The sequence below is a fragment of the Pangasianodon hypophthalmus genome, chromosome 10 (assembly GCF_027358585.1).
Source record: "Pangasianodon hypophthalmus isolate fPanHyp1 chromosome 10, fPanHyp1.pri, whole genome shotgun sequence".
In the NCBI taxonomy this organism is placed as follows: Eukaryota; Metazoa; Chordata; class Actinopteri; order Siluriformes; family Pangasiidae; genus Pangasianodon; species Pangasianodon hypophthalmus.
In genome coordinates, this window is record NC_069719.1 from 25,495,245 (window position 1) to 25,521,457 (window position 26,213).

The 26,213-nt window shown below is 38.6% G+C and overlaps 1 protein-coding gene across 1 annotated transcript; it reads right to left on the reverse strand.

The window, feature by feature from the left end:
* Window positions 1–1,103: 1,103 nt before the first annotated feature.
* Window positions 1,104–26,041, reverse strand: txndc16 (thioredoxin domain containing 16). Its single transcript, XM_026926883.3, has 19 exons — window positions 25,604–26,041; window positions 24,743–24,825; window positions 24,321–24,394; window positions 23,975–24,049; window positions 23,763–23,884; window positions 23,434–23,524; window positions 22,499–22,655; window positions 22,232–22,398; window positions 21,287–21,347; window positions 20,155–20,281; window positions 19,819–19,965; window positions 19,619–19,678; window positions 19,359–19,527; window positions 13,538–13,671; window positions 13,161–13,245; window positions 9,650–9,788; window positions 7,813–7,982; window positions 7,428–7,618; window positions 1,104–2,335 (listed from the first exon to the last, which is right to left on the reverse strand). The coding sequence occupies exons 1-19, from the start codon at window positions 25,776–25,778 to the stop codon at window positions 2,127–2,129; spliced, it is 2,436 nt and encodes an 811-aa protein (XP_026782684.3). The 5' UTR covers window positions 25,779–26,041; the 3' UTR covers window positions 1,104–2,126.
* Window positions 26,042–26,213: the final 172 nt, after the last annotated feature.

Here is a 26,213-nt window from a genome sequence, read left to right on the forward strand (position 1 = left end):
ACAGTAATACATTACACAGTAACGCATTACACAGTACCGCATTACACAGTAACGCAATGCACACAATTTTATAAAGGTCTTATTTTACATTGTTGCATCATGCAACAGTCCTAAACTGTGTACATTTTGTACATGTCAAAAATATTGCCTTTTGTCCAGAAATTAATTTTTTTTCTAATTGTGTTCAACAGTAAATATTTACCTGAATATTTTTAGAATAAATAGACCCAAATATTAACATTTTTGTTTACAAATATTTATTTATTTATTAAATGTAATAAATATACAGTTGAGGTCAAAAGTTTACATCCCCCTTTCAGAATCTGCAAAATGTTTATTATTTTACCAAAATAAGAGGGATCATACAAATTCAAAAGTTTACATCCCCTTGATTCTTAATACTGTGTTGTTACCTGAATGATCCACAGCTGTGTTTTTTTGTTTACTGATAGTTGTTCATGAGTCCCTTGTTTGTCCTTAACAGTTAAACTGCCTGCTGTTCTTCAGAAAAATCCTTCAGGTCCCACAAATTCTTTGGTTTTCCAGCATTTTTTGTGTATTTGAACCCTTTCCAACAATGACTGTATGATTTTGAGATCCATCTTTTCACACTGAGGACAACTGAGGAACTCATATGCAACTGCAATTGGAAAAAAAAAAAAAACTAAATACAAGACCTTGTTTTTTTGGTAAACATAATGAACTGTGAATTCGTGATACAATAATGCAAGACTCATCACACCTAATCACAGCTGTCCAGATGTGAGAGTTTTATCATGAAAGAGACATGGAATTTTTTTATTTTATAATCACCCTGAGAAACAAGTACTCTACAAATAGGGTTTGTAAATCAGGGCTACATTTTGCTCAATCAGTGTCAATCATTTGCTTTTCCTCTTCTCAGCTTTAATGCTTCCGGTGTATTCAATCTTATCAACTCAGTGTGGATAAGTGTGTTGTTTCGAGTTATACAGTGTTGTTCGGGTTAGGGTTAGGCTTTAGGGTTTAAGGTTAGGCTTATAGGAGGAGTTGGATCAGGTCCGGCAAAACAATATAGAAAAAAGCAAAACAATATAGAAAAAAACTGTCGTAATATCAACCTCTGCTATGTTGAAATTGCTTTTAATAAATGATGGGAGGACAGCACTGTTGTGCAATTGTTTTCATATGAAAGCTCTGGAAATCTTCAGTTCTTCAAATGAACCTTAATTAAAAATACATATTTTCTCAATGTTATAACACCTACGGTACATGAAACATACATACATTAACATACATAAAAATTATACATAATTAAAAGGATGTGTACTGTCTCAAATAGGTATTATCTTACTAGATTAAAAACAGAGTAAGACTAGCTGATCAAAACTATACTTTATGTACAGTGTCACTCTCTAATGTTCTCAAGCATTAAAGAGTACAAAGTAAACAATTTACCTTAAAAAAAAAAAAATAAAAAAATAAAAAAAAAAAAAAAAAAAAAAAAAACCTTGTTCTTTTCTAACATGGTCTAACATTTGGATCTGTATTGGAAGAAAGCATGTCAATATTATATAAGACCTAAGAGCTCACATTTGCAAGATATATATATATATATATATATATATATATATATATATATATATATATATATATATATACATATATATATATATATATATAAGCTTTTCCTTTTTCTCTGCTCTTTTAAATAATGCTGGGTTTTTTTCCCCCCGCGGTCAACTTTTACAGCATAGGAAATGAAACACAGGTTTGTTGTGCTACTTTCAATGGCAGAAGCAGAACGGCACGTAGAGCGGATGATTAAAAAAGCAGTCATGACTCAATCAGTGAAACCGCTCTTCTCATCAATCATAAACAAGCCTAATTACAGGAACTCATCAGTACTGTATCTGAGCATTTTATTGAGTTCCTGGTACAAATCAGACGAGAAAGGAATGAGCAATAACAAGTTATTCTTTAAAATGCTGCATTAATAAAAAGAAATAAATATTTAAATAATACAAAAGCATAATAAAAATAGCAGCCGTGTGGAGTCATACACCTCAATCATATTGATATAAATATTTACATGACTCATTTTGTCATCTTGTCATGATGAGTCACCTAGATAAAAGGATAAAAGTCTACAGTTCGGTATGACGAGGAGTTCTTTGAGGTTTGAAAGCTGTTTCTCTTCCAGCACCTCGTTTCTTCTTATCGTCCTCCTCCTTTTTGACCACATGCTTTGCTTTAGGGCGCTGCTGAGCTGCGTAACCCGGTGCCTCTTCGTCCATGACGGCCAGAAAGTCATAAAAAGGCACAGGGGGACGCCACGCTTTATCTGGAATCACACCTAAAGAAAACAGAGAAGAAAAGAGAACTGTCAGAAAGTACTAACTCTTGCAAAACAAAAACAACCACCCTAGAGATACAGCACAAGCACTACTCTAGAACAGAGCCTGATAAAATATTAAGTCATGGTGCAACTAGTCATTGTCCACTGTAGGACAAACACAGTTAAACAGCAAGTACAGCACAACATAATAGACACAGGACAGATTAAACAAAAACAGGAGAGAGTAATATTGTGGAAAAACCTTCATATACAATGACAGCTTGTGAATCTGTGCATAAGGAGACTCATTAATAGGAATCTCGAATGATCGGCTTCAAATCATATAATCGGCATGTGTTACTGCAATTTTATTTAATTAATTATTTATTTCAGTTACATTTTGTGAAAATCTGCCATTTCATATTAATGATTTGAATGAAACCAATCCAAAACGAACCCATGAATCAAGACAAATAAGACTAGCCGTTCAATTAGGACAAAAGTAAAAAGACTTTTGTGTTTGTAGTGGATGCACTGCAGTGGATGAGCTGCATTACTGGAAAATTTAGAGTATGCTGCACAAAGAGGGGGTGTTCTTTCACTGTTTCGTTCTCAATTTGTCATTTTCAGCTCTGTGAACTTTGCCTATTTATGCAACTTTGTGAGCATCACTAAATATAAATCAGTTGTGCCTGAGCAGATTTGGTAATTTACAGCTGATTAGCATTTATTAAATTAAAATACAAATAAAACTGGAACTATATTATCTGGGCCATGCGTCTTATCTGATTCTGGCAGAGAATCAGCTTTAGATGCAGCTAACGACCCATTCTGCAGCATCCTTTTGTCCATTTTCATACATAACCACGTGTCATACATTGTCAGAAATAATGTAAGTCTAGACAAAGCTGTTTATAATGAGATGGATATACATTTTGAAGCATGCTAAGCTGGGAGCTTTCCTTACTTGTTAGCTTCATTAGTCTTGAAGCTCCAGTGCAAAACTAAATAAGCAGACTTTGCACACCAAACACACCAGACTCACTGCCTATGTTTGGAGAAATTTTTGGCCAGTTCTGCTCCTTTAATACACTCCAAGTGAAAGGTTAATGCTGTCTTTCCGACTGCATTGTTCGGAAAACACGTCTTGAGCAGAGTTCCAGTCAACCTGGTAAAGAAATTACCTAAAAGCAACCTGGTCTCATCTCAATTCCTGCCAAGCTCATGAAGCCAAAAATCTCATTGCTGGGAACTAACCGCAAGCCGGCAGGAGTAAGATTATGCCAGCAAGGTCAACGTGCTCCGTGGCACTACTGGAAAATGTTCAGACAGATACAAATCGAATATCTGCAACCAAATTGCCTATGAAACACGTAAATATGCAAGGAGAGCATGAGAGCCAATAGACCAGAAAGGGCTGTTACTTAAATTCCACTAGATTTAAGGAGATGGGAAATTAAAACAAGTTTCCATGAGTTTCATTGCTGCAAGCTGTTTCTGATATGCTCATGCTCATCAAACAAGAGCAAGAGGGATTATGGCTTAACCTTCTGGAACGTGTGTGACAGATGGCACCAGGTCTGAGTGAAAGGAACGTCCAGTGCTCAAGTTAAACAAAAAGAAAGAAGGTCAATCAAAGACAGCTGGTCTATTAAGGGTTTACCTGGCTTTAAGGTCATTTTGAAATGTCATGGATCTCTGCTATAAACTGGACTGTATGCATTTTGTGTGTGTGTGTGTGTGTGTGTGTGTGTGTGTGTGTAGCTTATCTTGCACTCATTTCTGGTCACTCTGTGGTCTTGCAGCAATAGCGTCATTGCCAGCTCCTTTAAGAGCTCTGTGCTTATATTGGATTCTGGCTCTAAGAATAAAAGAAAGAAGTAACCTTTCCACATTTTGTATTGTTATAACCTAGAACTGAAAAGGACTTAACTGGGATTATAATATCATGTCATACACTATATGGCCAAAAGTTTGTGGACACCTGACCATCACACCCACATGTGGTTCTTCCCCAATCTGTTGCCACAATGTTGGAAGAACACAGATGTATAGAATGTATGCTGTAGCATTACATTTGCATTTACATTTATGGCATTTGGCAGATGCCCTTATCCAGACTGACTTACAATTATCTCATTTATACAACTGAGCTGTTGAGGGTTAAGGGCCTTGCTCAAGGGCCCAGCAGCGGCAGCTTGGTGGTGCTGGGATTTGAACTCTCGACCTTCCGATCAGAAGTCCAATGTCTTAAACACTGAGCTACCACTTCCACTTACATTACAATTTCCCTTCATTGAAACTAAGGGCCCAAGCCTGTTCCAGCATGACAATGCCCCTGTGCAAGTGAGGTCTTACGAAGATATGGTTTGCCAAGGTTGGAGTGGAAGATCTCAAGTGGACTGCACAGAGCCCTGACCTCAACCCCACTGAACACCTTTGGGATGAATTGGAATGGCAAATGCACACCGGGCCTCCTCACCTGACATCAGACATTGGTGCCTGATCTCACTAATGCTCTTGTGACTGAATGAATACAAATTGCCGCAGCCACACTCCAAAATCTAGTGGAAGCCTTCCCAGAAGAGTGGAGGTTAAAGTAACAGCAAAGGGGGACTAAATCTGGAATGAGATGTTCAAAAAGCACATATGGGTGTGATGGTCAGGTGTCCACAAACTTTTGACCATATAGTGTATATTACAAATAAAAAAATATATATATAAAATTTGACTCCATAAGTATTCACCCCGTTGCTGTGAAACCCCTAAACTACTTCTTATGAAACCAGTTGCCATCAGAAGTCACATAATTAGTATGCAATTAAAGTGTCACATGATCTCAATATAAATACACCCGTTACTGGAAGAGAACATACCTAAGCAAACAGCACCACGAAGGCTACAGAGCTATCAAAACAAGTCCAGAGCAAAGAATATGGCACAATCGCAACTCTGCCAGCAAAAGTACACTATCCACCAAAATGGAAGAAAGCCATTACTAAAAAAAAACACCATATGAAATCCAGTGTTGGAGTCTCAGTAAACATGTGGAAAAAGCTTTTTTAGTCTGATGAGACCAAAAATTTAATTTTGGCCTTGGCACAAAATGCTACCTTTGGCAGAAGCCTAACATTTCTCAACACTAGCCCCACAGTGAAGCATGGTGATGGTTGCATCACATTGTGTGGCTGCTTCTTATCAGCAGGGACTGTAAAAAAAAAAAATGCTCAGAGTGAGTTGAGGCAAAGCTACAGTGGAGTGGTTCAAAACCAAGAACCTGAATGTGTTCATCAAAGCCCAGACCTCAATCCGATTGAGAATTTGTACCAAGAATTACTGAGAAGTACTGTTCAACAACTGCCTCCATTCAAACCGAAAGAGCTTGAGCAATTTTGGCAAGAATAATGGGAAAGATATCAGGATCCAGATGTGCAAAGCTGATAGAGACATGTCCAAGAGGACACGCAGGCATAACTGCAGACAAAGGTGGTTATTGACCCAGGAGTGAACTTATGCAAGCAACAAATGTCTCCTTTTTTGTTTAACATTTGTCCCACAATAAAAAATTGACATATTGTATAAATCAAATGGTTAAAAATCCCAGTGACATCAAGTTCAATTCTAGGATGTAACACTACAAAATGTGGAAAAGTACAAGAAGGTCCACTGTCTATATGCATAAATACAGAGCTCTGGTTAGCCACAATACACTACCCATTAACAGTTGGGGAAACTGTGAGTGGAGTAAGACCGCTAGTATGGTCTAAGTCATTTTCCCTGGTAGAAATGAAGCAATAGCCCATAACTGATAAATGCTGGCTCACACTTGTCAGTTCATCTGACCGATATGCCGCCACTGAATGATGAATAACTACAAATTTGGCTGCAACACAATCACAAAACCACCTTAAAGAGACTGTATGCTAACAGTCTACCCACACTTTTGGCACAGATTCCAAACACTCTCAGTTCTTTCTCCACATATCTTGCACTTGTTCTTGATCAGTTGGTGAAAGCTTACTTCCACAGCACTTAACACTATGAAGTCCTTAAACAGCACTGTGCTTGGTTTTACCCTGCCTCACTGACATGCAGGCCATCGCTGAACTTTACACATATTCTTTCCAAAAATAGTCTCTTACACATCCTAATATCACACTGCTCAGGCAGCCAAGTAACAACAAGGTGTATGATCGCCCCGTCCCACTGTGCCAGGACGCACACTCTCACTTAGAGTCATGAACGGGTTGTGATGACGTGTTTTTGAACTGGCACTCAAGGAAATGTCAGCTGCCATTACCCCAGAACATCTGGGACAAAGTACAGCACACAGTGTAGACAGCTGTTTGTATTTCAGCAGCAGGTAAGAGCAAAGACTGTAGACAGACTGACTCAAGTATGGTGGTAAAACCCCCATTTAAAATGACAGATGGGTGAAAGTATGCTCTTAAATTACTGAGAGTTGGCACGCCAAAACCAAAAGGACATGGCCACGGGAGCTGGAGGTTTTCAGGAAAACGGCTGGAAATGATCAGACACAATTAAGGGATGTAGCTACGCCAACTTCATAGGAAGCAGATGGAATGGCACAGGAGGGCATTTTGGCTTTTAACGGCCATTATTTTTGGCGGGATGACAGAAGAAGAGTGCTGTTTGAATCAGCAGAATGTTAGCATAGATGAGAAATAGATCTTTTTTGTCACATGGAACAATGGCGATTGTATTAGCGAATGCACAAGGGATCGGAAAGAGTAGAGGGACTAAGACATGTGTGAATGCCTGAGTGGCGTTCAGACACTTTCTCATGACCAGAATTGAGCAGAATAACTGTGGGGCAGTGCATGAAGACAGGATTTCATTGCATCGCTTATCAAGGACTAACAGGCTAGTTAATTGCTAGTAAGCTAGCCTGCATCTGTCACAGGTCAACAAGCGTGGGATTGCAGTATCTCTTTTGATTCGTATCATCATGTTCGTGATAGTGATTTATTGAACAGCAACCAAAATCTCAAAATATACAAAACAATTTGGTTTTATTTTTATATTTCTGTTAAAATTTGTTTATCATTAACATTAGCAAAGTTAGCCTGGCACCACAGTTGCATCTCACCTGCAGCCTGCTCCTGGTTGTTTTCTATCCACTGCAGCCACTGAATGATGTTTTCAGACAGCAGAGGGCGCTCTGTGGGGAAGTGATACACCTCTCCACCTGAGCTCAGCTGTGAGAGCACCAAAGCAGGGAGTGGAGGAACATAGCTAAGATAGGTCTCTAAGACGGCCCGTCCAGCAGGAGTGTGACCCCTACGAAAAAAAAAACAAAAAAACAATCAAGAACCTCGATTAACAGCACATTAACTGCAGTTTTATGGTATGATTAAAAAACATAAATGGAGAGAACCCTAACCCTAACCCTTTACACACATTTTTTTTTAACAAATCCACATTTTTAAAAATTATTTTGTTACTTTCAACCCTGAGAAAGATAAAGCCCTCACAGATGGATCCAGCATGGCAGTGACGAGTCCAGCTGTCCCGTTCTCTCAGCCTTCTTCATCTCCTCAAGAGATTGCAAAGTCTCTGGACTTTCTTCTCCCCCAACAAACATTATCAGCAAAGGCTTCCTGAGCTCCAAATACCATGGCAGGTTCTCGACTGTCAGTTCAGGCTGATTGCGGTGAGAATGCAGAGCCAAAAAAAAAGAGAAAGGAAATGACAGACAGCCAAACTGCAAATAAACAGGATGTTGTTAAATTGATGTACAGTTCGTATAAAAAGTCACATATAAAACCTGTTGCAGGGTTTTGTGATATATAAAAAAAAAAAAAAGAAACCAAGATAAGTCATGACCTTTTTCCACCAATTCAAATTCAAAACAAATACAAAAAGAAAAACTAAAAATAACTTGGTTTCACAAGTGTGCAAACCCCCCCCCCCCCCCCCTCTTTTTTTTTTTTTTTTTTTTTTTTTTTTTAAACAGAGCATGGGACTGTGTTTAGAATTAACCAGTCACATTCAAACTCATGTTCATACACCTGTCATCAATGAAGTGATTCTGATTAACCCCAAATAAAGATCAGCTGGATCTTCATGACATCATCTTGGTTTCATCTGACTGCTGGTCTAGATACAGCTTGCAAAACATGCACAGGATCGTACATAGTATCGATCAGAAGAGGGGTAAAAAAGAATTTCAAAAACGTTAAATGTACCATGGAACCTCAGATGGAGGCTAGATGGAGGCCATTTCTCACGAAAAAAAAAAAATCTAAGTCTCCCTAAGTCACCCCAAACCATGTGGCAAAATGTGTTATGGTCTGATAAGATCAAGGTAGAACTTTTTGGCCATAATTTTTAAAAGATATGTTTGGCGCAAAAACATGACAGCTTATCACACAGAGAACACCACACCCACGGTGAAGCATGGTGGTGGCAGCATCGTCGCTATGGGGCTGTTTCCGCTCTTCAGCTGGGACTGGGGCTCTAGTCAAGATAGAAGGAACCATGGATAGCTCCAAATACCAATCTATTTTGGCACAAAACCTGCAGGCCTCTATTAGCATGATAACAAGCCAAGACTCCTCAACAAAGTCAACAGAAGAGTGGTTTCAGAAGAAGATCAAAGTTTCGGTCCAATCATAGCTCAGATCTACATCTTATTGAAAACCTGCGGAATGCCTTTGCACAGGTTGTGCACAGGAGATCACACTGTAATTTGATAGATCTGCCAGGAAGAGTGGGATAAAATTGTGAGTGCTGTATTACACGCAAAATGTTAAGAGGTGTGCACGCGTGTTTAGCCACATCATTGAAAGTTTTTTCTTGTTCTCTTCTCTAAAATGTTTCTATTTGTTTTCATTTCAATTTTATTGGCTCCTAGTTCACATTGAAGGTGGAAAAAGATCTGACGTGATTTATCTTGAGTTTATTTTTTTTTACATTGCTAAAATCTGCAAATGTAACAGGGGTGTACAGACTTTTTATATTCACTGTATTAAGATAATTAGGAGGGAAATAGAGATTAGATCAAAATGACAGTAATAATGTTAATCTTTGCTTCCATTTACGTCATCAGTAGCATGTTGGCTTTTCCTCATTTCTGATAAATCAGCGGAGATTGCCTTCTTCAAAGCTGACTTAGGTTTCCTCAAGTGCGGCAATAAAATAAGGATTTACCAAGGAATTCTAAGAGCAGTTCAAGCCCACTGGTTAAATGCTATAATGTTGAGTAGATTAAATACCAGCAAATGGTCATATATCAGCAGAGCAGTTTTTGTTCAAAAGGTCAAAATGATTCAGAACAAAGATGTGACACACAAATAAAGTGGTTCTTACAAATGTATCAAGTGCCACTCTCCTGATGTGCGAGATCATCTCCTGTAACGTGGACAAAAGAAGGGAATGAGCTTTTCTCTGAACTCCAGGGCCATGAGACACCAGGAGAGCAGGCAGCATCACAGCATGCTCCTGAGCCCTGAAAAAAAAAAAAACACACAATAACACTTTTATGACTAACAGCGCAATTTAGCTCTCTCAATCCTAGAATCAGTGCCAATGAATACAGCATCTCAAACTTCTTCCCAGAGCTCTCGGATGCAGAGCTCTTACATCCAGCGCGCTCACTTCTCACACGCAGTGCTCATGCATATCTCGCATCCTGCACTTTCACAGCTCACATCCAGCATTCATACAAATAACATCTCGGGTCAAGCATTTGCGTCTCACTTGCAGCATCTCACAATCCAACACAGACAGCTTTGGCTTCCTGCGCTCCCACATCTGGCATCCAACATTCACATACAGCACTCTCACATCTGGCACCCAGACCCCATCGAGTGCTCTCACATCTTGCACCCAATCCTGTCACATCTTGCACCCAGTGCTATTACATATCACATGTGCGCACGAATATGTGCACACTCTCACATCTCGCACGTGCAGTTAAACTGAAAAACATTGATAGTCTGCGCTTGACGTTCTTGTACCGAGTGCTCTCGCATATCACATTTTGCATCCAGGACTCTCACATCTTATTTTCAGCACTCTCACATCTCACATTCAGCGTTCTCTCACATCTTATTTTCAGCACTCTCACATCTCACATTCAGCGTTCTCTCACATCTTATTTTCAGCACTCTCACATCTCACATTCAGCGTTCTCTCACATCTCACATTCAGCGTTCTCTCACATCTCACATTCAGCGTTCTCTCACATCTCACATTCAGCGTTCTCTCACATCTTATATTCAGCGTTCTCTCACATCTCACATTCAGCGTTCTCTCACATCTTATTTTCAGCACTCTCACATCTCACATTCAGCGTTCTCTCACATCTTATATTCAGCACTCTCACATCTCACATTCAGCGTTCTCTCACATCTTATTTTCAGCACTCTCACATCTCACATTCAGCGTTCTCTCACATCTCACATTCAGCGTTCTCTCACATCTCACATTCAGCGTTCTCTCACATCTCACATTCAGCGTTCTCTCACATCTTATTTTCAGCACACTCATCTCACATTCAGCGTTCTCTCACATCTTATATTCAGCACTCTCACATCTCACATTCAGCGTTCTCTCACATCTTATTTTCAGCGTTCTCTCACATCTTATTTTCAGCACTCTCACATCTCACATTCAGCGTTCTCTCACATCTTATTTTCAGCACTCTCACATCTCACATTCAGCGTTCTCTCACATCTCACATTCAGCGTTCTCTCACATCTTATATTCAGCACTCTCACATCTCACATTCAGCGTTCTCTCACATCTTATTTTCAGCACTCTCACATCTCACATTCAGCGTTCTCTCAAATCTTATTTTCAGCACTCTCACATCTCACATTCAGCGTTCTCTCACATCTTATTTTCAGCACTCTCACATCTCACATTCAGCGTTCTCTCACATCTCACATTCAGCATTCTCTCACATCTTATATTCAGCACTCTCACATCTCACATTCAGCGTTCTCTCACATCTTATATTCAGCACTCTCACATCTCACATTCAACGTTCTCTCACATCTTATTTTCAGCACTCTCACATCTCACATTCAGCGTTCTCTCACATCTTATATTCAGCACTCTCACATCTCACATTCAGCGTTCTCTCACATCTTATTTTCAGCACACTCACATCTCACATTCAGCGTTCTCTCACATCTCACATTCAGCGTTCTCTCACATCTCACATTCAGCGTTCTCTCACATCTCACATTCAGCGTTCTCTCACATCTTATTTTCAGCACACTCATCTCACATTCAGCGTTCTCTCACATCTTATATTCAGCACTCTCACATCTCACATTCAGCGTTCTCTCACATCTTATTTTCAGCACTCTCACATCTCACATTCAGCGTTCTCTCACATCTTATATTCAGCACTCTCACATCTCACATTCAGCGTTCTCTCACATCTTATTTTCAGCACTCTCACATCTCACATTCAGCGTTCTCTCAAATCTTATTTTCAGCACTCTCACATCTCACATTCAGCGTTCTCTCACATCTTATTTTCAGCACTCTCACATCTCACATTCAGCGTTCTCTCACATCTTATATTCAGCACTCTCACATCTCACATTCAGCGTTCTCTCAAATCTTATTTTCAGCACTCTCACATCTCACATTCAGCGTTCTCTCACATCTCACATTCAGCGTTCTCTCACATCTCACATTCAGAGTTCTCTCAAATCTTATTTTCAGCACTCTCACATCTCACATTCAGCGTTCTCTCACATCTCACATTCAGCGTTCTCTCACATCTCACATTCAGCGTTCTCTCACATCTTATATTCAGTGCTTTCATATCTTGCATTCAGCACTCTCACATCTTATATCCAGCACACTCACATCTCACATTCAGCACACTCACATCCAGCACACTCACATCTCACATTCAGCACACTCACATCCAGCACACTCACATCTCACATTCAGCACACTCACATCCAGCACACTCACATCAAACATTCAGCACACTCACATCCAGCACACTCACATCAAACATTCAGCACACTCACATCTCACATTCAGCACACTCACATCTCACATTCAGCACACTCACATCTCACATTCAGCACACTCACATCAAACATTCAGCACACTCACATCAAACATTCAGCACACTCACATCAAACATTCAGCACACTCACATCCAGCACACTCACATCCAGCACACTCATATCTCACATTCAGCACACTCACATCAAACATTCAGCACACTCACATCCAGCACACTCACATCCAGCACACTCACATCCCACATTCAGCACACTCACATCAAACATTCAGCACACTCACATCCAGCACACTCACATCCAGCACACTCACATCCCACATTCAGCACACTCACATCCAGCACACTCACATCCCACATTCAGCACACTCACATCCAGCACACTCACATCCCACATTCAGCACTCTCACTTTCAGCATGCTTACACCTTATATTCAGCACACTCACAACTCACATTCATTACTCTCACATCTTATATTCAGCACTCACATTTCACATTCAGCATTCTCAAATCTTATATTCAGCACTCTCACATCTAATATTCAGCACTCTCACATCTAATATTCAGCACTCTCACATCTAATATTCAGCACTCTCACATCTAATATTCAGCACTCTCACTTTCAGCATGCTTACATCTTATATTTCGCACTCTCACATCTAATATTCAGCACTCTGACCTCTCACATTCAGCATTCTCACATCTCACATTCAGCATTTTCAAATCTTATATTCAGCATTCTCAAATCTCACATTCGTCATTCTCACATTTTATATTCAGCACTCTCACATCTCGCCTACGGTGTGCATTAATGCGGTCCATACCATCTCTCTGCCTCCATGTGCTCAAACAGCCCCAGAATCATTTCTCCCCTTAGATATTTCGCTGCTTCCTCAAAAATGGCCACATCTGTAACAGTCAAGAGGATGTGAAAAATTTAGATGTAAACAAGCTAAAATCTGCTGCACCACACTATGTTCCACAACAACTTTGTATACAAAATGTGTTTAGTTTTGTTTTCCAAATTGATAAACATAGCAGTTGCAGGAAAATACATGTCCTGTGATAACAATCTAAAGTGCATCGGAGCGGCAGCCTCAGGAATAATCTCATTAGTTGAATCAGGTATGTTACACGAAGCAGCATGCTAAACGAATCGAAAATTTAAAAAAATGGAGTCGCTTTAGTGTTAGTTTCATACCCGGATCTTCAGGTGTGAAAAGACCGAGCACTCGGATGGGCGAGAAAGAAGAGTGTCTGTTATACAGATCTCCTTCCAGGAAGGACAGGACTTCATCCGAGGAGGACAGAGAGAGCGGGATGGAGAGATGACTCCTGTGGACATGAAGGAAAAAAAAAAAAAAAAAAAAAGAGGCTGAGATTAAGAGCATCAGCCCAAATCCAAACATAGTAATGTACACATGTACATGACGCACAATTAAACAGATAACAACACAAACAAAAACATCCCTCTAGCCCAGCTAAGTGATACAAAAAGCCCACACACTCTCCAACAAACACAGTAACGGATAAGAGAAACACACGCACGCACAATTAAACACTCTTATTATATAGTGGCACAAAAAAAAAACATTCCCTCTAACCATTTTATGACCCTCAGAATGATGCTGCGTTATGAACCTGTGATCGTAATTCCGGCACAGTGTTGACTCATTATCTCATGATATTGCCATACATCTTGATAAGAGGCCTATCTGCTTTCAGAGCGCGAGTCTAGACTCAGCATTGACCCTCATTACGACGCTGTCTAAGGAAAGGGCATTAAGTGGCTTTTAAAAGGTCTTGGCAGATAATTACATCAAGCGCAGCGATCGATTTAATGAATCATCATGGGATCAGAGCAGAGCACAGTGCTGGTGGCATGTGACTGCATCAGAATCATATCACAGTCGCTACAAAGCATACAAATCTGCATGACATAGTGGCGCTTATTATAAGGAAGTAATATTCTTTTTACCCGCATATCTCCCTAAAGCCTGTATGTTGAATTTAGACTTAAGTTCGGCGCCATGATGTCATCATGAAGTTAGGGTGTAGCTCATTTGATTGACAAGCTCCCAAAACATATGTTTGCACTTGTGTATTTGAAACTAGCTAATCAGATATTAACAAAAAATAATGGACGTGTATTGTTTGAGGGTGTAGATATTAGGTATGAGGTTTATCGATAAAAATAAGAAACAAAAAAAAAACATGTAAAAGTAACCTATTTGTTTTAAGACATAACTTGTTGCAAACGTTGCTCATCCAGCTGTGAGTTCTGAACCAGCTGTTTTTAAACCATTTTCTTGAATTCTTCCATAAATGGAGCTATAACTTTGTGCAGGTCAGGCATTTTTATTTTATTTTTTTAATATTTACTCTTCCCATAACTAATAACCATCATTCATCAGAGGCATGAAGTAAAAAGCACAGTGATTTGTTACTGCACTTACACCTGTTTTTTAAGTACTCAAGTATGTGTTCTGTAGCTTATTCATTGACATACACATTATAAGCATTTAAATATTCTGCAAATTGTCTGCATGGGACTATTAAATCATTATAGATAGCACAGTAAGAAAAGATAAGTGCGTGGAAGCTACTTTACGTGCACTGTGTCTGGAAAGCGGCATTTATTACAGCAGCACAGCTGCTTTTTAGCTTCTTCTACCTTCACTCTAACACATAGTCGCCTCTTTACTTGCATTTAAATATTTACTTGCATTTAAATATCTCTTTACTTGCATTTAAATATGTCAAGCAAAGATGAAAATGCGAGTCTGTTATATGGTTAACAGCTTTAAAAGACCGCCTTAACTGCCATTAAGTTTGGTCCAGGCTGCAAACACAGCAAGTTTTATAAACTCCAGATTAGCCCACAGGACTTCAAAGGACTCAGTAACTCAGTCATTTTTCCCTGAGTCATGAAAACAACCACAGTGCACAGCTCTGTTTTCTACCAAATAAGTAAATAAGAACATCTTTTTTTTTTTTTTGGCCAGTGAGGAAAATGACGGGCGAGACATCAGGAATACAGGAATGCTGCTGGAGCTGCTTGACTAACCATATTCAACCATATCACCTGTCAAGTCACATTACCATGAATTTAATGCAAGATGTATTATAATAATAATAATAATGGCTCTGAGATCATTTTCCCCAAACGTCCAGGATGTGTGTAATGAAATTAAACATGGAGTAATAATAACTGAATAATAATTTTATGTTTATTCATGAGGAAGACAGATTTGGCTGATTTTTAGAGCTAAATCGCTGATGGTTAAGAGCCTTAATGGTCCAGCTGTGGCTCTCTGGAGGTTCTGGGAAATCACTTGACTAACTTGACTTGATATTAAAAAAAAAAAAAAGCTTTCTAATAACAATAAAATATTAGTTTTCACAATATTTCCCTTTTCAAGTAGAAACAGATTTTTTAAGCGTCATAACCGTAATCGATGGTCAACCAAGATTCTTGTTCCTGCCAGACTCACTCTAAAACTATGCCACTTCTCTATTTATTGCATTTCTGCCCAAGATAAATATTTTAATACCTGATTTTTATGATATAAAAATTTAGAATTGGGCTGGAGCAGTGTTTTGTCTGGTTTAGACATACACCCTAAGTTGTGTTACACCTTATTAAGCTGGAGTTGAGAAGCCAAATATAACATACCAGCACTATCAGGCAACCTGAATGTATTGCTCCTCAAATGTCACTATTTCAGTTAAAAGAACACAAAAATAAATGAGGTAAATTCCAAGTAAAAATAACAAAGTACGTTATACGTCATTTCTACGCTATTAAAATCACCTGAAATAAGTGCTATGCTTCTTGTCATGATTCAGAACATTCGTCTTAATACTGTGATCATACACATAAATACACAAAATATTTATCATAATAATACATGGATAATCTGTATCTGATTTTTTTTTTTTTTTGTGGCTTGAAAATGGGGAAAATAGGGCCAGAGAACACTGAAGCGGTACAAGCTGTGCTGATGTTGGCATCTGCTGAAATGATGATACATACACCATGCACCTTTATTTTAATCACTGGGACTGTTTACAAACTAGCTTTATTATTCAGGTTTGAACAAATATTATTTGTTACCACATATGCATTCTCCCAAAAACACGCTGATAGGTGAACTGTTGTGAATGAGTGTGTGTGTGTGTGTGTGTGTGTGTGTGTGTGTGTGTGGTGCTGTGGTATGGACTGGCATCCCATTCAGGGTGTATCTGAATTATTGGATTAACCACGGTCCTGACCAGGATAAAGCCCTTACTGAAGGTCAATGAATGAATGAATGAATGAATGGATGAATTTTGCCACATAATTAAGCATTATCACAAAAGCAAAAGTGCTGTTATTTGCAATATCAGCATGGCTATGATTCAGCTGTAGGCACAACGTCACAGCATGACCGCGAGTGCGATATTGCTTTTATACAATGTTTTTTTTAAAACAAGAAATTAAAAACAGGTAGCTGATCATTCAGCCACACCTGGAACAGAGCATTGCACAGACTCACTGACATGCCGTAGTAAGTGTAATAACCGTTCCATTGTAATGAACTATTGCTAGAATTGGAATTTCATGTAGCGAGCACAGACAAAGTCATACATGGAGTCATACATACAGTGAAATGTCCCAGTGCTGTTATACTAAATATGAGAACTCTTGGAATGCCGCTTGTCCAATCAGATTAGTTGCCCAGAACTAACTGCTGTATAAGTAATATCAACACATCAAGATAAAATATACATACGTGACAATTCTTCATTCTTCATCATGTGACACAACTCATCCTGTTTGGATTCCAGAGTGATTCGTAAGCTGTTTTCCATTTTTCTTCTCTATGTTTTTTGTTTGTTTGTTGTTGATTCATTTATCCTACTCATACAGGAACATACGTTTTATTGAATATAAACACTGCATTTCTCTTGCAATATTGTCTGTGATTATCTGCCAAGCCAGGTTATTAACATATTAAGTGGGGGGAAATGAGATGCAATCATGATGAGCACTCAGTGCAGATGATGAAGAATGCACAGAGACATCTGTTGTAAACACAATGGTGAGATTGGATTGCTTGTCCAGATAGTGATTATGCAGATACAGATTTCTCGTTAATTCAAGGTGCAAATGGGCCCTAACAGTAAACATAAAAGTTTTCAATGGCCCTAGACATTTTTTATTTCCTGCTACTCAGTAGCGGCACAACTGAAGAAAAAGAGGTCATTACCAGCAACAAAAAAAATTTAGATAATGCAAAAAAAAAAAAAAAAAAAAAAAACCACAAATTCCTGAATGCTCTTTCCCAGACCCTCAGATAAAAAGACCAAAGACCAAACCAAAACACATGTTTTGTGTGAGAAAAACTATGCCATACCAAAAAGAAAAAAGAAAAAAAATGGTTCTACCTCCTTCTCTTCCAGAAGGGTGGTTTCCTTTGGAACTACTGGACCAGTGGTGGTTTGATATACGCCATTTCATTTATGAATACCAGGAGTAAAGTCGCCAGCTTGTACCCGTGATCATAAAAGGTTATGTCAGTTCTCGATATTTCGCGGTCATCCTGTTTCCCATTCTCTTCTTGTCAACGAGTTAAGGAATGGATTCAAATCACTAAGTACAGCACTCTAATTTTTGTGTGAGTGTACTTGAGTGCACTTTGGTGAGGTAATTCTTGTGTTTTTTATTATTTCCGACTTTTCTCACCATGGTTGGGTTGAATGAGTCCTTAAAACAGATGTGGCTTAATGTTTGTCGGCATTGTGGTATCCATGCCCCATTACTGGACAATGATATACGCCCAAATCGTTTGGCACAGGAACATAATGCCATAATGCCAATGATGTGTCAAGCTATGTAAATACTGCTGACTAGTTATTATCTTTCTTTTGATGCAGTGTGGACACAGCAGAGAGTGAAATGTGAAACAGCAGACATGGATTCAGAGCTCTCTAGGAAGAAATAGGTGAGCTCCTTTGCTGTGTTGTCGCAGCAGGAACAGAAATGGGCAGAAGGCTTGCCTGCTGAGCCCCCTGGAACAAGAAGGTAAGCACCTTTTCGACTTTGGTATAAAGAGGAACTGATAGAAGGCATGTGTTAGCGGCAATGAAACAGAGCAAAGACCTGCAGAACTCAGGAACTTAGTACAACTGCCTCGCATACAGAGACAGATCCTGATGTATTCTCTAAGTGATCGCTTCTAATTTTTTAAAACTTGAATATTTAGCACACCCTGGAGCGGATAGCTTCCTGATGATCTGAGTGAAATGAAGGAGTGCGGCTCAGTAGCAGTGAAAATGGACTGCAGACTTATATAAAGGCTGTCTTAGCGAAATTCAACAAAGTTGATCAATGGCCTAACCCATTTTGTGGTATAGTCACCGAAGCGCAGGGTCTAAACACTGTATCGGTTTCAATAAAGAGCTCTGGTGCATTCAAAAGCATATTAAAGCCACAACCCCATGCATACTGGCCACAATGGCAGATGTTAGATTGATAAGACTGAGCTTAATGCCTTTGGTGGAGACTCTGGTGGCCTCATTAGTGGTACACGTTATGCATCAATCCACACAGCATGCGGCTGAATATAAAAGAGCTTAGACAATGATTCACAAAGTCTGTGATCCTATGATGAATGTAAATTATATCCCTAACAAAGGACACTCTTGCTCTTGGACCTTAATGAGATAAAGCCATAACTTAGGTGCAAATCATACAAGTGGAAGATCACTGGGATTGTAAATGCAGCCTGAAACTGCAGCTCAATACTATTATTGCATGCACTAAAATGCTGGAAATCTCAGGACACAATGAACATACTGATTCATTCATCTTAGTGATTCATGCAAAAAGAGTCATTCACAAAAACAAAATATCTTGCCATCATCTTAGAAACTGTAGAGCCTGAGTTCAATGACTCACCATTATTTCCCTCTCATACCTCAAGGAGAATCTCTTTCTGATGTGTGTGAGTGTGTGTTTGCGAGAGCAAGAGACTCACAGCAGGATGAATCTATACAGGCTCTCAGTTCCCATCATGCCTCTGTAGGACTGAGTGTCCTCACCCAGACGGAACAGCAGAACGGAAGGGAAAGAGGAGACATTCTGATCACGACACACACACGTCCACTCGCCACAGTCTATGGAGGCCAGTGTGATATCACTCACACCTAAAGAGATGCGCATACACACACACACACAAACAAATGGAAGCTTAAATTGCTGAATGTGGCTTCACATATTGATCTGAACCTTCTATACCTTCAAGTGCATCAGCAACCTCGACGTACGACTGCAGAAAAGCCATGGACACAGCGTCCCCTGCAGAGGACAGAGAAAAAGACAACATGTCCACTTATAGTACTGCTCTGGCAGGAATTGTTTAATAACTCTCAAACACATGAAACTTTCCACAGCACACTTTGACACAGCCACAGAGCAAGCTGAAACATAAAACTCACATTTAAAGTAGAACAGCACCACCGTGAGGTCGCTCTGAGCTACTGCAGTGCTGAAAGTGTCAGCTGTGAGTTCTGAGACAGACTCCATGTCCAGCATTACACCGCGGTCTCTGTACACCGACTCCGCCACCTCATCATCCAAAACATCTGAGAGGGAATACACACACCTCTAATTAAAGTACATATAGCAAAAAGTCCACAGCGTCCCTCTTATATAAAATGTCATTCAAACAAATATGTAGTGTCTGAACTTTGCTGGATTAGTTTTCAGATTTTTTTTTTCTTTTTTTTTTTTTTTTTTTTTTTACAGGTCAGGCTCCACCACAAATATGTCACCTGTAGAAGCCCAGTGATCCTCATCCTCGTCATCCTCCTCTTCTTCTTCCTTCTCCTCTTGAAATAGTTGCCCCCGAATAAGGTTAACGACTTCTTCAACATTCTTCAAAGTAAAATACTTCACTTCCTGTTAGGCATAAGGAGAAATCATACAGAAATACAAGCAGATAGTTTACCCCAGCAATCAATATCCCTAGCTCTGGAGATATACCATAGAACCCAAATCCAACACATTTGTTCCTGATAATCAGTTTATATCTATATTTGATCTCAGCTCTGTGAGATTTGACCTCGAACTAAATTCTGATTAATCGCAGATCTAGATCAGGTGATTACACATTTAGACGGATTGTTGGAATTTTATTCAAATTTCTTCCTATTTAGTTTATTTATTTATTTATTTTACTCTTATCCAAATTCCATTTGTTAACTAGGTCGCATGACAAACAACAGCCCAATTACCCATTACCTCTAGCTAGCTAAAATATAGCACAGAGGGGAAAAAAATCACCTCTGGTCGCTCTCTATGTGTGTATTTTTACTTGATCTCTGTTTATTTTGCTGTCATATTTTTATTTCACCAGACTCTTAAAAACATTAAACACGAGTTACACACCAAGTGTGAGCAGACGATTCACTCTTACCTTATAGAAACAAACAAATGCCTCCCAATAGTCACTAGCCAGCTATCATGAGTTGTCTCACTAAAGCAACTAAACAACAAGGTAAAAAAGAATAAATCATGTGACTATCATCTACCATTCACTAGCTTCCTAGCAAAATAGAGAACAAATAAGTGCCTTACCTGTTCAAAAAGAAAAAAATACACCTATTACACCTAAATCCATCTATAATATTAACTCTTTGACCTACAGACTCCTATTTGGTTTGTTTACGCTCTCTCTTCCTCTCCCCGGATTGGCTGTGCCTCCTGCCTGCCACCATGTAGTGCCTTTTTTTATGCCTGAAATCCACAATGATGGCAGAAACCGAGCTAACAGAGCTTGCCTGCTTTTTTGTAAAAACTATGTGTATGCAAGAGCTAACAGAAGCCTGTGATTGGCTAGTGTCTTTCTGATCGTCCCTCACAGAGTGAAATATTAGACAGTCTGCACCAGTGTGATTTACTGACCTTGTGTGGGAGTCGATATGCAGCATTATATCTGACCGGAGTTTTCACCCTGGGACTGTCCCTAGAGTGCACACACACACACACACACACACACACACACAGAGATATCTTTAATTTAATAAAAAGCAACTGAAACCAACTGTTCAGATAAAAAAACAAATGTATATGATGTCCCCTACAGTGAATGTTGTCATTTAACCAAGACATGAAACTAGCTTTTATACTTTTCTACATGGAGAAACATGTAACTTGTAAGCCTACTATAGCTACCAGTTAAACCTGGTACAAACTGCATGTCTAGATCATTACACACTCACCATAACATTCACTGTTTGAGTCAAAATACAACCTGGTGTAATAGAAAATCAATGGGAAAAATCGATTTTTTTTTTTCCCTCATGTTTTATCCTCAAACAATATAATTCCTTCAGGTAACAGGACCAGGGGTGGGAAAAAAACTGAGAAATTATACTTAAATGAAAATATAAATAATGTGTCGAAATTTTACTCAAATTAAAAGTAGAAGTATTAAAAGTGGAATTAAAAAATGGAAGTATTTAGCCTAAAACTTTTTTTTACTTAAGTGAAAGTAAGAAAAAGTTGCTACTTTTACATGTAGTCAAGTATTAAAATGTAAAAGGCAAATGTTTTGAACTTATGAAAATAAATTGTGAAATGTACATTTTAAAAAGTATTTATCTAAAACTCTTTCGTTTTGAAGCAATTGCATAGTTTTGCCTGAAAACAAGTTTGCTAATAATATGTACGATTAACGCTAACTAATTAATTAGAAATAAATTATCATGCAAATAACCACTATTTACCATTAGCTAGATTTTGACTCGCTGCCTAGTCAATTTATTTAAACTACTAGAATTGATGCTAATTATTAAAGCTTTGTAGAGATATCACTTTTAAAGACATCACACGCCAGGATTAGGACACCTGTGGATTAGGACGAGGCCAATCTCTCCTCGCAGCCTCCAGGCCAAAGCCTCAGCCGTGCTGCGATCCATGTGCAGTGTCTCAGTCTGAGCAAACAGGAACAGCACAGGCACGTTCAAGTGATTATAGATCACATCCACGTCATCAGGATCAACATCTGCCTCCATCTGTCATCAACAATGACATGAATTTTAAAGTTTTCTTAAAAATAATAATAATTAAAACTTCAGTGATTGTGTTTGACAGAGAAATTCAGGTCCCTCTCACCAGGACTGGTGCCTCCATCAGCTGAAGGAAGGTGTGTATGTTGATGGTGCTCAGTGGCTTTTTCATAAGTGTGTGAGGACACGGTTCAGACGCGTGAGACACACTGTTGCAGTGGAGGAACCAGAGACGCGCCTGGACAGAGGACACATCAGCAATCCTGCAATAAGAACAGTTTTATTGTTATTCATTTATTTATAACTATTTATTTATATTTAAGTATTTCTTTAGAATTCAAGTCAATGATTGAATCAAGAGAACAAGGAGCTGGAGAGAACTTCAGCTGAGGTGGTAGCTGAGGTTCTCTCCAGTTCCTTGTCCTCTTGATTCAGTCAAGACTGAATCAAGAGGACAAGGAACTGGAGAGAATGTCAATGACTGAATCAAGAGGACAAGGAGCTGGAGAGAACCTCAGCTGAGGTGGTAGAAGCTGTTCACCAGACTACCAGCCCTCCACAAAGCTGGACATTATGGAAGAGTACCATGAGGGAAAAGGTTCTCTAGTCAGATGAGACCTAATTGAATGTTCTGGCCTTGGCTCAAAGGAAACCATTCATTGCTTATCACTATTAGAACACTATCCCCACCATGAAGCACGGTGGTGGTAGCATGTTGAGAGCTATTATCAGGTTGATAGCTTGTTGGTCTTCATGATGCTGTTCTGTTTAGGTATGTTCTCAAACAAACTCTGGAGCCTTCCAAGAACAGGTGTATTTATATTAAAAACGTCAATTTAGGGTTATCTATCTTTTTATCTGTTTATCTTTCAAATTTTTTTATGCAAACATTTTATTACCAAAACTTTTTTATTACTTTAGTAACATCTCTGTTGGCTGTTTGAACAGTGTAAAGATTTGCCTCACTTGTAGGCAGTTAGAATAAACGTATATTCTGAATGAATATAATAAATTGAAATCTGTGAATCCGCTCACACTTACCCCATGTGTTTGAGAAGAGGAGCGCCGGTGGTCTGCACAAACTGGTACTTTCCTCCGTAAACAAACGCCGCCTCCATTAAAGCCCGGTGCTCTGCTCAGAAATATTTAACATTTACTGTATATTGTTCCATGTGCACGTCAATTCATCTTTTTATAGTTATTAGCATTTCAAATAAATAAATAGAAATATGTAAATATCTAAATCCCAACCTGAAGACAAAATGGTTTTTATAGCCTTGAGAAGAGTTTGGCCAAAAATTAAACGCACAATAGACAATTTTCCATGCAGGCCACATCATGCCAAAGAAATACACATCAAAGTATCGTACCTGGAAGCCCGAGTGCAGGTATGTGACCCATCACAATGTCCGTCTTTCCCCTCGCCACTCTTTCAACGCCGACCAACTCAGCTGGAGTGTGAATGTATCGAACCTCGTTGAAGAGCACCGTGCTATACACAAACAGCAAATGCTCTGCATCATGCACTGAATTACTACAGCATGTAAAAAAAATAAAAAATTAGGCAAGTTGCCCAACTCACAATAGCATGTGGGACACGATGGCGTTGACGTCAAAAATGGTGTCAATCTCGAAACTTCTCAAGACATCTGCGCCTCTGCGAAAAAAGAAGTGAAAAAGAAAAAGTAATTAACATTAAGGATTTTTCCTTTAATCTGCTTTTTTATGAAACTATAAACAAATTGTTACTGACACCTTTTAAAGTGACTTCGTTATGATTATTTATATACATGTACTGTTCACAATGCTAAACTGGTAGCTCTACACTTCCCTTACTTGTTAGCTCCATTAAAGTACAAGAAGCGAACTTGAAGAAAAAAAGTGATTATTAGAGAATAGTGTTGGTGATAAAGTGGATTAGTTTAAACCTGAATAAATATGCTTTCCGCATCACTTCTTCCTCTGTGCAGTATTCTGCGACATTTTCTTTGGAGCAGTTCACCTGCAGAGACACATTTTGGACAGGTAATATAATAATATCATTTCTAACACTGAAAGCAGAACCTTAGTAACACATTATGCTTGACATTTTTCGCTTTCCTTTGTTTATTCTACATAAGGCATGCAATTTTCACACCACATATCACAGTAATCACTTCTGATGGCATTCTTAATTATAATTCTGCATTATATAGACATACAGTATGTTGTAAACTCCTTTCAGACAACCAGAAATGAGTATTATTATGATATACTGAGGAATATTGTAAAATATTATTTATGCTATACTATATTTGTCTCTTATAGCTGAAAATTTTGAAGATAAAGAATGAAATGTGATTTAACTGACCATCGCCACCAATATGCCATAGTCCTCCAACGCCACAGCGGACGTCTCTAACTGCTCTATAAACGTCTGAATGGCTGAATCAGCTGCAAATAAGCAGAAAACCTCACACTCAGACATAAATGAAAAGCAATGTCATTACTGACTGATTGATGCAACGATAATTACTGCATATCCGACAACAAAAATGCACAAATTAAAAAAAAAAGAAAAAAAAGCTGTCTGAAAGGAAAAGCAAAGACAGTGAACATAAAAAATGGCGAATGTGCATCATTTCATCTGTCATCTAATCTCAATTTCAGAATTTCATCTATTCATTTCATCCCAACATTTATCATATAATTTAATGCCTTAGATGTATGTATGTATTTTTTGTGCAACGCTACCACCACCATGCTTCACGGGGAGCATGGTGCTGTCAGGGAGGATGTGCAGGGTTTCTGCCCAAAGTAGCACTCTTTATTTTTATTTTTTTGTCCAAAAATACAAGTGTGAAAAGTCTTTTTATTTTCTTTTACGTAAAGTAAAACAATAAAAGGTTATATATACACACATGTACATGCTGCCAATAAAGTCTGTTTATGAATAATAATAATAGTAAATATAACAACAGCATTACTATTATCATTAATAATAAATACTAGCAATAATAACAATAATATTAAAAAAAAAACATTTATTTTGATACTATTATTATTGTTATTATTATTATTGTTAGGATTAGCATTATTATTATTATATCACCATTAATTGTAAATTATTTTCTTTTTTTTTTATTTATAATATTTTTTCTCTTATTTTGAACCATAATTAAACATTAGCTGTTAGATGAGCTAAGCTAATGAAAAGTGCATGACACCTCACCATATTTGCCAAAGTAAATGAGAGCTGTTTTTCCGGACTGCACGTGCTCTTTAAAGCCCTGAGCAGTGAGCTGCAGCAGCTTTGCAGGATTTCCACAAGTGCATTGCTCTGACACAAAACACAGCAAAAACACACACAAAACACACAAAGTCTTCATGATCCCAGTGTGGTGCATTCCTACATCACTATTTTACACGTCATTCAAACGTGACTAGTTTCCGAATTCATCCAAAATCTTCCTCTTCTTGGAAAACATTTTTAAAATTATAAGCATTGCAAAAAATATTTCACATCAGCCTTTTACTGTAGATAAATATAGCTAAAAAGTATAAAATCCTCCAGCCTGTAATATGGGATCCACTGTTACTTCCTGAAACAGAGGCTGTATCCCAAACACCTCCTTACCCACTACATAAGTGCACAAGCTAGGGAACACAATAATGTCCTTTGCATCCTTTGTAGTATACTCTTCACCAACATTAGGCTGGTTTGAGAATCCACCAAAATCACAACCTCTCCCAGCCAATCAAACACAGCGGCGGGACTTAGGATTAGCCAATCATTGATATCGTAGGTGGCGCTATAACGGTTAAAATTTGAACGAACCTGA